Here is a 13,113-nt window from a genome sequence, read left to right as displayed (position 1 = left end):
AAAGCCATCTTGAATGGATGGTGGCCAAAGGCATGTGGGAACTTTTTGTTCCGAGGCTGAAGTCTACAACAGGTCTTTTCTCTTAAAGCTGCCCAACTTCTCAGGGTTCTCATTCTCTGAAAAAATTTCTTGGCATTACTTGACGTAAGAGGGAGTTTTTTTGTTCTGTTCTATTTTTTCTCTTTAATTTTTTTCCCATCATGGAAATTATTTATTGAACCACTGGTAGTACAAGCCCTTGTACAGCAAGAACAACCGGACACTTGTGTTGTACCTGGACTTTCAGTTGTTCCCTCTCATTCGAACATGCAGGTTCCCTGGCATAGCTGCAAATGACTTTTTGCCTTGATCTTTTCATGGCCTTCTCCCTTTTCTTTCTGTGTCTCTCTCTTCCTTTGTAGACAACACTAGCTCTACCTCAGAATGCTCTGTACTGTCAAAAAAGCGCTTTACGCTGCAGGGCTTTACTAACCTCAAAAGTCAGAAAGGTAACTTAAAAATAAGGCTAGAGTGTTTTCTGTGTAAGGCTGTAATTGAAGCATCACCTTGTGTGTGTGTAGTGTGATAGGTTTTCAGTGTGCACACTAGCTTGTTCTTCCAAGGTCAAGCTAGGTTCCTTAGTCGGTGCCTTTGACAGGGAGATCTCAAGGGAAGCCAGCTCCAGAGTGGGAGGGGGAGATGCAGCCAGGAAAAGTGGTGCTGTGGAGAGGCAAGAGAAGGAATGTGATTTCCAGTGCCTCCAATCTCACTGTCAAGGCTAAGGAGGAAGTTTATAGTGCCCTGTTTCTGTAGAAAAACTAGAGGAAGGAAATTGTCTTCTGACCAGACACCTGGCATGCTCCTAGCTTCAGTGGATCTGCCCCAAATGCACTTGTACTTGGCAAAAAGGAATCAAGGTGATTCTGTGAAGGTTTTATAGAGGATTTTTTTATTGGCATCCTTGCTAACAAAATTTTCAAAGCATAAATAACTACAGCAGAATATGTCTGACAATGTTATTTTGCTGGATAGAAATATAAGTAAGAATTTCCCTCTTCTTCCAGAAATGGTCTTTGCCTCTTTTTTCCTAAAACAGGCAAAAAGTGTTTGAGACTTTTCTTGCTTCCTCCTGCCAAGTCATCATACTGCTACAGTCACTTCTTGCTTTGAAGAGCTGTCTTTGAACAGTCTGAAATGCATTAAGATGATGGCACTTGAGCATGGTATTTTTTTCCCTGTCAGAATGCCTGTTTAAAACCCAATTACCTTTGAGTTCCTTCTGGAGAGACTCTAGGGTTGTTTATCTAATGCTATTGAGGTGAGCACTAATGTCCCATGCTTGCCTTGACAGAAACTCCATCTCCTTCTGCTAAAAGCCAGACATTGCCAATGATCCTTCTTACAGGACCAGGTATTGCTGTAGCACTAGATTTACACAAAAATGATTGCTTAAATTGGTAATGTTTGTCTGAAATTGAAGTTAATTGTATTCAGTTGATGCCTAGTCAATTTAGGAAAGTTTACATATATTTCCATCTATTACTGTAAAATAAATTTCTCCATTTATCTTCAAATATCTAGCTGTAAATAGTTAATTCCTTCTGCTGCCATGCACCAGTGACAGCTAAAAAAATTATTACAGAAATCTACTTGTTTTCCAGTGTAAACTCAAAGGTATTTAGCATGCAATCCACCTATTCTCTTTTTTCCAGTTCTTCAATATCTCTTTTCTGTGTTTTTTACCTATTCATCCTTCTGCAGCTTCTCCTACCAGTCCTGACAAAAAAGCCAAACGGCACGAAGTAGTGAGTGACCCAACTCCTTTTGGTTCAAGAGGTACAGTGATGCCACTTGTACTCCACAAGTACCCACACGTCCCTCGTGTAATGTGTTACATCAGAGTGCTGAGAATACCTGTGTGATGCTGCTGTGTGCAGGACTATTGACATCAGCTATGTTTTTCCAAGTGGATCTATACATACTGGTTTTGATAGCACAACTGGTTGAAGTTTTAACTTGGTTTAAATAAAGTAGCATATGGGTAACTAATTTTAGAAGACAGGGGGAAAGAGATCTGTTGCTGAAGAAAGATCCAGAATCCAAGTGTTTAATGGAATTACAGGGATATCCAGCTACTCTGCCACCATGGTTTTCCTAGTGTTAGAATCCTTCTGTCACTGGGGCCCTTGTGGAGAGGATTTAACTTCTAAAAAGAAAAAAAAAATCCAAACCTCAGATCACTGAATTTCTATTTTAGATCTGCATTTCTTACTGCAGACACAGCCCTGTTGCATCTTTCTTTGGGTGATAGGTGGCAACTTTTACCACCCTGTGAACCTCAGATGACTTAACTGAGCCCCTTGCAGCAATTTGCCTCCCATCCTCCCAACTCACAGCTAAACTGAGAATAGGAAAGTACTTCAATAAACAACCCCTTTCTAACCAGCAGGGCTGATGGTGAAAGTCTGAGTACAAATCCGTAGGTCTAATGAACTAGAGCAGTAGAGAGTACAAGGAGAGCAGTCCCTCTCCTCCTGACTCTTTCCACCACTCTGTCCTTTAGAAAATGTTAGTCTAAATGTGAAGCTGTTTCAGTCCCTATCACCAGCTTCCCCTCCAGGTTTCTGAAATCTTTGTCTTGTCTGTGGAAATGGTGCAAGCTCAGCTGCTGTGCTGGGGAAACTGCAACATCATTCACCTTGCTGAGCAGCAGGCAATGTATTCCTGGGCTAGATACCTGCAGAAACACCACAAGGGTGCACATGAGAGTTACAAGGTTATTCTTCTGCAGGTAGCAGGCAAAACTCAGAGATCTCCAGGTACCATGGAAATCCTGAGGGCCCAAAAATGTCTGAGAGAAAAGTGTGTTCTATGGCCTTTCCCTTAGGTGCTGGAATTTTCCAAGGAAGAGAGTCCTAGACCATTGCTGATTTACTGGAAAATTATTGTGTCCTTGGAACAGGTTTATCTGATTTGGTGTTCTGTCTCATCTAGAATAAGAAGCATCTGACTTTATGAAACCACTAAACCTAGTAATTTAAAATAATCAATTGAAAACATCTACTAACTCCTCCTTCTGTAGTGCATGTTCCAGTCTCTTTTCTGGCACTTCATCTCTTCTCCTTTGTCTCAAAGAGGGATAAGCAGGGAGCTGACCCAGGGATTTTGGGATGAAACTGCCCCAGGTGATGGCCACAGCAGAGTCCATGGCCCCCCATTCATTTCCTTTCACTGCTGTATTGCTCTGATTTATGCTGAGCTCAAGGAATATGAATTAGTGTCAGAATTACATGTTGTACGCTGATCATAGCTCTTTGAAGAAACCTGTTAGATTATTTCTGAAGAGAAGCACTTAATGAATTCTTGGTTTCCCTGGCATTGTTATATCTAAAATAATTTCTGAATAACTTTGTCATTTCTCAGGAGTGTCTACCCTTTTCCTACCTTCCCTGCCTTTATATGGAGCTCTGATGTAGTCCCATCCTGGAGAACGCACACACATAGATGAAATGTACATGCATAATTTCGGTCCCATAGTTTGCCAATGTGAATTCTACCATAGTGACCACCTCCCTTCCCAGCAGGAGATGGGCTTTTATAGAGACTTGTTAATTGTAGAGGGCCAGCTTGTATCAGGAGGTGTCCTGGGTATGGCAGGATCAGGCCAGTCTGCTCTGAGCACATCAGCACAATATAAGAAAAGAAAAAGGCTGAGGAACAAGAGCTGTTACCCAAAATGTACCCAACTGTTACCCAGTGAGTATGGGGTTACAGGCACTTAGAGTGATTTTACTTTCTTTTTCTTTTGTGCAACCCATTGGTACCGTTTCTAATGAGAGCTTGGAACAATTAGGAGAAACCAAGTTTTCTTTTGTTGCATTGCTCCTAACTTAGAAATAACAGAAATGATTTCAGCTGTGTCGCACAAGCCAAATACAAGATGTAAAATTCCAAGGAAATTTTCATGGAATACAGCAGAAATTTATTACTCAGTTTCTTCACAGAAAGAAGTTCATTCTTAACCCTCAACAGGGCCAAATGGGTCAGTACTTCCAATCTTGTGCAGGTCACTCAGCAGCATAGGAAAGGTAAAAGTCCCACTCTGTTTGGTGTGCTCTGGGTGTGATTCCTTTCTATGATTTCTTTGGCTTTTTCCTAATGCACTGGCATGACCAACTGTGTGTCAAATGTCTCAAGAGCAGTGCAAAGCAAAAATGCTGGTGCTTTCTTAATTCAACTAATAGTTACATAAAATGGAAGGTTTGTTCTTCCTTTCATTCTTTTCATTGAGTTTCAGTGTTGTTACTATTTAGCTTGAAAAAAAATCTTGCTTAAAATACTCATCTCTTTTATTATGACTTTTTTTCATTATAAGCTCAACACATTCATTAGCAGCTGCTGAACTTGGTGTAAAACATCCCACTAATAAAACCTAATGTACCTAATTTGGAAGAGGATTTTGTTCACTCTGGATATGATTCAACTTTATGAATAAATTAAATGTTTCACCCTCAGAGAGAAAAAGCAGTAAATGACAGGCATGAGAATGCTGTTGTGGTGTTTGTATCTTGGTGTAACACCAAGATAGTTCAGAGCACTTTTTTTTGTGTCACCCTGAACACTCTTAAATATTGGGCTGCCTTGTCAGGTGAGGTACAGAGTGCTTGTAACTTGTGTGGAATTTTTTGACAGTGTGAAGGAGACAATGCTTATCTATCCCTTATTCCAGCAAGCTGGTTAGGTTGCTTTGGGTGACAACCCTGTTTGTTCAACCTTTTCCCAAAAAGTGTATGTTCCTGTCTTCTGCTTCCTCCCAAAAAAAAATATTATCTATCCCTTGTTTATCTTTGTATAACATATATTTATTATACAAATATTTTTATATATTTGCTTTTCAGTTGGTAATTTGCATTCTCTCCATTAATTTCCCTTTACATAAATCCAAAGGGCTAAATTCACTGCCAATGCATTTCCACAACTCCGCTTACTTGGATGGAAGCAGGCCAGCTTTCGCCAGCAGTGAATTTCACCCAGTGACTGTAATAACCTCCCTGTGTCAGTTTTTCTCCTGTTCATGTTGAGCTTTTCAGTGGGAAGAAAGTTTCTTCCAGTCAGTGGCTCAGTTAACTGTTGGCTGTTCCTTCCCCAAGGCTGGGCCAAACCATCCCATTCTCTTGATGCATCCGAAGAAAATGACGGCTGGTCTAGTGCCGAAGAGGCGCTGAATTCATCGGATGCGGAGGAAGAAGGAGCGGGAGGAGCAGGCGAGATCAAGCTGGTAACCAGGAATGCTTTCCTATGGAGCTGAGCAAGGGCTGCCAGTACAGTGTGGGGGGGATACAGGAGTGCCTTTGAAGCTGCAGGAGGGAAAGTGTCAGCCTTGAAATGCTCAGCTGGGCAATATTCCCAGGGCAATGCAGAGAACCCCTCTTAAATCAGCCTGGTGTTTGTGCCGGGGGAGGTCCCTCTGTGCCTTTGCACACCTGCAGCCCAGCGAGTCGTGGCTGCCTGTGCCGTGATGCAGCAATCAAGTGATGACAGGTTCAGTGACCACGCCAATAGACTTCCACACAGATGCCATGGTGTGGATTTGCCAGGTTTTCTGTTTCTTTTGGTTTCATTTTCTGTAGCCATATGAATTAATTGTTGTAGTGGGAACATTTCATTGAATGTTTTTCAGGATATGAAAATTAATGTATTGAATTTGCATGTAATCAATCAGCAGCATTTTAATGCCCCAGTATGTATATTTTCACCATCTTCAGCATGTAGGTACATGGGGAAGAAAGGAAAAGTATTATAATTGCATAACAAAAGCTGCAACCTACCTTAAAGTACTCAACAAAAATAATTTGTTTTCTTTCCTCTTGTGTGCTTTTAGACTCCTGGTAAATATACAGTTGTGACTGATTATGACAAAGGAGTTTCTGAAGAATTTACAGTGAAAAGTGGAGATCTAGTTCAGCTGATTCGTGAAGGAGAGGATGGACTTTGGTATGCAGATCTGTGTTTGGAAATTTTTATACGCAGAACTGTGTTTAGAAGGCAGATGTTTAGGGTAAAACTTCCAAAGGCATCAAATGAACAAGTCTGACTTATAATTTTTAAATTTTTTTTTAGGTTTGTAAAGAACCTGAGCAGTGGTAGAGAAGGTTGGATTCCAGCAAGCAATCTGCTGATGCTCATAGGCAACTCAAAATCAGCTCAATCTTTAAGCAGCTCTGGTAGGCTATGTATTTTAACTGAGATGATTGTCTCTTTGAAGATTCCTGTTATCAAAGAAAGTAATGAAAAACAACCACCAATATTTTCTTGTGTGTTTTTTCTCTCCCTTTCTTTTCCCAGAATCAGGCACTGCCTCCAGCAATTTGAGCACATCATCAAGTTGCAGTGATAGCTGCAATGTCAGTAGCACCAGCTTCTCTGACATTAAGGGCTAATATGACATGTTCACCCCACCTCCCTCGAAGGTAAATCTGGAGAGTGTAATTTTCTGCAGAGTTCTGGACATTGGACTTCATTGGAGAACCACCAGAACTGTGTTGCCAGCTCTGAGTATTTTTAGTGGTGAATTTTACAGGTTCTCCCAGAGGATCCCAATGAAAAGTGCATGGAATGTGAAGTTGTAAATAAAAGTTAAATGATTTGAAATAGGATTTTGTAGAGGTTTCTGCTCTGCAGATCTGTTAGCACCAAGAGCATTTTCTCCTTGACACATGATCAGGTTTCTGCAGAACTGTATCTTTATGTAATAACCAGAATCTGAATGTGAGCAAACAAAATGTGTTCAATGCTAAATGCTCATTGTAAACCAATAACATACCAATCACTGTACAGGATAGGTATGAGGAAAATTAATCCAAGTTTACAATTTCTTCTCCCCAAGAAACCCTCTCTCCAAGGACATACCTCAGTCAATGCAGTGAATGGGACTCCCATGGCAACCAGGAAGGAAAAGGTCCACCCTTTCCTCTTGGATTTTCAGGATATTCTTCTGCTCCCTGGAGGCTGGGATGCAGACATGACCAATTCACTGGCCACAACAACATCAAGAGACACTATTACTTTTTCCCTTCCAACATTTTAGTGACATGTGCAATAGAATAGCCCTTTTTTTGTTTGGCCTCACAACCAAATTCTTTACCAAGATCACTGTTTACGTAGCCTTGGCAATTTAGTAGTACATTTTTCCTTATGCAGGTGCACGATGAAACACAATTGTTCTTATTCACTAAATTATTTTTAATAAACTGTAATTGTATGGTTACTTTCAGGTCTCACAACATGCAGTTATAGGCAGAGGAAACTATTGTAACTGCATTATGGGTCAAGAGCCTTCCTTCAAACAAACCTATGAGGGCTGGAAATCCAACATATTTTTAGTCCACGTTGTTTGTTCCAAATATATTGAAAGATAAAAACCCCCCAATTACATAATTTTTCTATAAAACTGTAGCACAGGAGGGAAAAAAAATAAGAGTCAGATTTATGTTACAGATGAGTATTTTAAAATTTTTAAAGGAAGAGTGATGCTAAATTTGCCATTTTTCAGGGTATGATGCAAACTAATATAAATTTTCACTTTGTCCGACATTCTTTGCACACCATCCTTACAAACAGTACAAAACTAAGTGCATATATGGAATACTGTATTCATTCCTGTCCATCTCTCAAATAGTTTTGCTTATATGAAAACAGGTTTTTAACTGATTCATGCACCAAATTATTTAAAAATAATGGGGACATGAAGAGCATAACTTTCAGAAGCACTAAGCACAGCAGATTATGTCAGTGGGAACTGCTGTTAATCATCAGACTCACTAATGGCTGAGCCCTGAATTCTCTCTTTATGCCAGAATTTTATGTTTTAGAGGCTTCAGATTAAATGACAGACACCTCTAGGAATGATGCAGAAGCAACCCTACCCCAGAGGCAATCAAAATGCAGCTGGCCATGGTCGGCACAAATTGAAGCATGTATATACACACACATAAATGTATGCACAGATAGATGTGCATGTATGTGCTTGTGTGTATATATCTGCCTGTGTAGATATGTATATGTGTGTAGATATGATGTATCAATGTAAAAGATGTATTTATAGTCTTCATGCTGCTGAATGTGTCACTTTACAATTCATAAATACTTAGTTTTCTTGCAGTACTGCAATATAAATGCTGATCAGGGTTTTACTTCAGGCATCTTTTTCAATATGGAAATCCTCTGATCTTTTTTTGTATTATTCCATATAATACTGTGCTGACCAGGAATATTTAGTCTGATATTTAACAATGGAATAGCAACATGAGATTCAGCTTATCTTCATCTATGTAAGTTATTTTGTAAATTATCTGTAACATAATTTACTTATATATTGCTGTCATTGCTTGGATGAGACTATTGTTTCATTTCTCACTGCAGCCTCATTTGTGTTATTTCAATGGTTTGTCCACATCATTGCACTTTAATACAACCCATTTCACCATTTCCTTTTTTACTGCTGTTGTGAGTTAGAAGTTCAAAGTCAGAGGTCTCTACTGTAATTAATTTGAATAAATTTCAGCACTTCTTGCTGAATGCCTTTATATAGACATGCTCTGGGGTTTATTTTGTCTCACAGTCTTGAAAGTATTTAAAGGGTATCTAATTAAAACAGAGAGAGGTTCTAGGATTTGGAACAGAAAACCAGGTCTGTGTATTGAAATCCTCAGCCTGCTTATTCTGGCACCATCTCAGGAAAACACCATTTCACCTTTGTGGTCATGTCTCACTTAGAATCATGTGCCTGGCACTAGGGAATTAAAGCCTGTCTGCAGGCTGAGGATAAAAAATCAAAGTCAGTGCCAGGTAATTGGATTGATTCCCTTTTCCCCACACACCCTTTTCTGAAAGAAAGCACATCACTGTTGGGTTTTCCCAAGGAAAGCCATGTATCCATGGATCCTCTAGTACTGGCAGAGCAAATTGGAGGTCTGCATCTGGCCATGGCTGGGTGAGAAACAAGACACCACGTTCACCCTGCTGCATCTGAAGAGGAGCATGCTTGTGCATGCAGTGATTGATGACTTTAGGCACCACCATGCCATGCCAGGTGGATTTCATACTGACTGGAGTGATTTGGGCTGAGCTGTTGGCCATGTGCATTACAGGATCCAGTCATGGTGTTTTACTGAGACTTGATTGCCTTTTGTTTAGTCTTGATCTTGTCATCATAACAGCTCCCTCTGTAATATGTAGTTCTACTTTTCTGAGCAAGAGGAGGTCCAGCCTTTTTGAGAAAAGAATGAAACAAGTCCAGCCCAAATGTACCTTAGTAAAGAGTAAAACGAAAGGGTTTTCCATATAAAAACCTAATAATGATTGGTTTCTGAGATCACTGTCCCAAAGTTGGGGCACAGACTGTTTCACAGATACAGAAGCAGTTTGCTAGCTGGAATACAAAACATTTTCTCCATCCTGCACAGATGTTGCCATTGAGCAAAACCAAGGAAGTTGTACCATAACTCATTTACATCACCTAACTCAAAATGACAGGAACTCCCATTCCCCTTCTCAGTGATATGTTAGATGTTACTATGAACTCCTCTATTTCCACACAAGTCCCCAGAATTAGCAGCCTCCCTAGATGTGTGTGGCAAGAACCAGATCTGCCTTGTATGATGAAGCAACCCAAATTCAGGGGTATTCAGGTACAGGTAATCAAATCCCTTAATTAAGGATGAAGGAATAGAATAGAAATTCTGAAGACTTTGTGTAAACTTGTGTTTAGAGATTGTATTACCAAAATAAGACATTTAACTACTGAAGTGCCTTCTCTGGGCATTAATTTGAAAGGAGGTGAATTTTTATTTACTCCCCATCCACTGGCGGGACAGCAAGGTCCCCAGCTACATTTAAAGGACTGTGGATTTGCTAGCGGTGCCATTGTGGATGTGATGGCCTCAGTCAAGAAAAGGCTTTTAGCAAAATTAATATCTCTCATTACCAACTGAGATATGTGGCATTAAACAGAGCTGCTCCCAAACTGATTCTAGTAGCACCCATGAGCAGCAGAGGTACATGTTTGCATAAATATATATTAATTTTTAATTGAACAGCAGTTTGGTTTTTTTGGAATTGCTCAGAGAACATAAGTCAAAGCTATAGGCCACACTTATGAAAGTCCACTGAATTCATTCAATCCATGACCCCAGTCCTCACCTTTCATAATAATTTTTCAGGGCAGGAAAGATGGCACATGGATTGCTGCCTGTTGAAACCAGTTCTGATTCCATCATCACTGTGACCCCATCAGATGCATGATGCACCACCACCACTGCATGATGTGAAGAGGGGACCCTTCCTTTAACATCCAATGCAGCAGGAGTAGCCAGGGTTCCAGCAGGAGCTGTGCTTCTGTACCAATCACTTCCAAAGCTGCTTCAGCACCTTCATAAGCTGCCAGTAGCTCTTCATCATTTACAGCATAGTGGGCTTTCCATCCTCTGGAGTCAGTGTGACTCCATAAGGATCAGTCTTGAGTCTCCCCTGCTACTTTCTGCCAGAGGCTCCAGGTAGGACTGTCTCCCCTGTCTGTGGTGTACAGCACATTCTTTACATCTTGCCCTATTCACACTGGCTCAATGGCTACAGCATGAATATCTCTTGCTTGACTGGTCCAGAGGCTTGTTGCTCAGGGCCCCAGTTGAATTCATTCTTCCTGAACACTTGAGAGAGATGACAATCAGACTGCAGTTTGGAATGTGCATTCTCCAGCACCTAAGAAAGCTTCTATTTCTTTCTTGTTAGTTGGTGGAGACATTGCTGTTGTTTTATGATTACATCCAGTGGGATGTGGCAACACCCTTCTCAGCACTGTATTCCCTAAAGCTGCATCTCCTGTGCAGGTCCCTTGACCTTTATTTTGTTTTATGGCAAAACTGTTGTTCAGAACAAGTTAGACTATTTTCTTCCCTTTCTCAAAACTTCTGCTGTATTGCCCCACACAATGATATCATCACTGCACTGCAGGTGTTCCAGATCCATCCATGGCAGATGGTGGGGTTGTGCTGCCACCCCGGGGCTGTCAGTTCCAGGGGTTGACAGCCCTCCAAGTGAAATCAACTGGAGTGTGAGTAGCCCCAGTGCTCCTTAGCAGAATCTGAGTAGCTTCAGAGCCTGTTGCTGGAATCTGAATCCGTTTCCTCCCTCGAGCAGCAGCGCCCGTCCTGGGGATTGGGGCTGGTGTAAGTATTAACAGTTCCCAGCAGATGGCTCCCGACATAGAAAGGGACAGCGATGCCGAGAACACCCCGGGCTGGTTTCGCACCCAGAGGTTCTTATCAGATCAAAAGCCGATACGAGGAAGTGCAAGAGAACCCAGGCCCCGAAGGCGCCAGACACCAAAACAGCGACAAATGCTGCAAGTAAGGTATTGCTTAACACAGCCCTGAGAACAAGCACAACCACTCTGGTGGCAAATAAATCAGCACTGTGACCAGTGACTATTAAACCAATGCAATGAAGGCTTATAACAAACTTGTTTTAATACTCTCTGGTCAGATCAGTCATCATCTCAACTTTCCAACCCCTATGCTGAGCACCAAGGAGACTTCATGGTTTAATCCCAGACAACAAGTACCAGGCAGCTGCTTAATGCCAACCTCCCCATAAGATGAGGAGAATCAGGAAAAATGGGTTGAAATAAGAACAGTGTAATAATTGAAGCAAAATAATAATACTAATGTAATAGTATTAGTAGTATAAAAAGCAGAGACACAGAAAGAGAAGAAAACAGAAAAAAACCCAAGAGAAACAAGTGATGTACAATACAATTGCTCACCACTCACTGGCCAATGCCCATCCCAGTTCCAAGCAGTGACCACCCCCTCCCAGCTGACTCCCCCCAGTTTATACATTACATGTAAGTACATAAGCATTTATATAAGCATGGCATTCTACTGTATGGACTATCCCTTTGGCCAGTTTGGGTCACCTGTCCTGGCTGTGTTCTCTCATTGCTTTTTCTGCAGCTCAGCACTGGCAGAGGATGAGACACTGAAAAGATCCTGACAGTAGAAGCACTGCTCAGCAATAGCTGAAATATCAGTCTGTTATCCTTATCCTCACACTGAATCCCAACCACAGCACTACAAGCTACTGAGAAGAAAATCACCTCTATGCTAGCTGAAACCAGGACATTTGGGGCCTAAGACTGCAAGGAAGGGAGAACTCCCCTTAAAAAACACAGGTCTTTAAGCAATGAACAGACCCAGCTGAAGTTAGTAGGAAACACATGTGTGATGACATCTGTCAGTACAAAGTTCTTAAACAAAGAGTTGGAATGTAGTCCTGAAGTGCTGAATCCTCAGTGACCCTTGTCAGGTTCATCCTGATGGAGCCTAATTGCATTCATTTTCTTGGAAGAAGGATGGTCCCCATATGAACTGACCCTTGTTCCCAGCACTTGGGCTTCTTCCAGGGCTCTAAAAATAACTGTTTGGCTGTATTCCCAAGAAATAAAAGCATAATCTTTCAGGTTTAAGGGATGTCAGCAGAGGAAGGAAGGCAAAGATAAAATCCTGCCTTAATCTCGTAAGGATGCACAGAATCTGCACATTGTGAAGAAGATGGAGGTTGCAGAGGTGCTGTGATGCCACTGCAGAGTGGCAGCCACCCCACCCCCCCCCCCATCCCTGGCAGGGAGATGCCCACCCTGTGTAAGGAAATAAAGGCAGTGGGGGGCATGGGTGCAGACTCAGCCTGGCCTCAGGCAGAGAAGGCAGAACTTCATTGTCTGATCTGCATGACTCACACAGATAGGTGGGGCTAGATCATTCCCAAAAAGATGAGATAAAAAGAAATTTTCAAGCTTAATTTTGGTCTTGCTAATCTGAAAATGGATTTGCTATTTTCAACTCCCTGCCACAGGCAAGTGAACAAGGAGTCAGGGTTGTGTTGGCAGACTGAGAGGTACGGAGAGGGGTAGCAAAGGGCTGCTGTAGTTTCTTTTGCATTCCAGTAACTGGCTTCCTTCCTCTGCCTGGGTCAGGACATGCCCAGGAACTGGGCTGCTGGGAATTAGCCAGGCTGTGATCCAGAGAAATGCCTGGATACTGCCTCTTGGGAAAGTGATTTCAAAGCAGAATATCCAGC

General features: G+C 41.6%; 1 protein-coding gene across 13 annotated transcripts in view; it reads left to right on the top strand.

Annotated features, from left to right (window-relative positions):
* The window catches only part of MCF2L (MCF.2 cell line derived transforming sequence like), a 156,694-nt gene extending 148,130 nt beyond the window's left edge, over window positions 1-8,564 (top strand). For 7 of the 13 annotated variants that reach the window (XM_074535924.1, XM_074535928.1, XM_074535933.1 and 4 more), the window contains 7 exons: window positions 402-488; window positions 1,331-1,390; window positions 1,741-1,815; window positions 5,130-5,257; window positions 5,861-5,973; window positions 6,100-6,203; window positions 6,325-8,564. In XM_074535924.1, coding sequence (XP_074392025.1) covers window positions 402-488; window positions 1,331-1,390; window positions 1,741-1,815; window positions 5,130-5,257; window positions 5,861-5,973; window positions 6,100-6,203; window positions 6,325-6,419 — 662 coding nt within the window. In that variant the 3' untranslated portion in view covers window positions 6,420-8,564. The remainder of the gene's footprint in view (window positions 1-401; window positions 489-1,330; window positions 1,391-1,740; window positions 1,816-5,129; window positions 5,258-5,860; window positions 5,974-6,099; window positions 6,204-6,324) is intronic. The other 6 variants (XM_014267722.3, XM_074535935.1, XM_074535932.1 and 3 more) reach the window with 3 other exon arrangements.
* The last annotated feature ends 4,549 nt before the right edge of the window (window positions 8,565-13,113 follow it).

The sequence above is a fragment of the Zonotrichia albicollis genome, chromosome 2 (assembly GCF_047830755.1).
Source record: "Zonotrichia albicollis isolate bZonAlb1 chromosome 2, bZonAlb1.hap1, whole genome shotgun sequence".
In the NCBI taxonomy this organism is placed as follows: Eukaryota; Metazoa; Chordata; class Aves; order Passeriformes; family Passerellidae; genus Zonotrichia; species Zonotrichia albicollis.
Note: the sequence above shows the minus strand (reverse complement) of the source record. Positions and strands in the feature narration are given on the sequence as shown.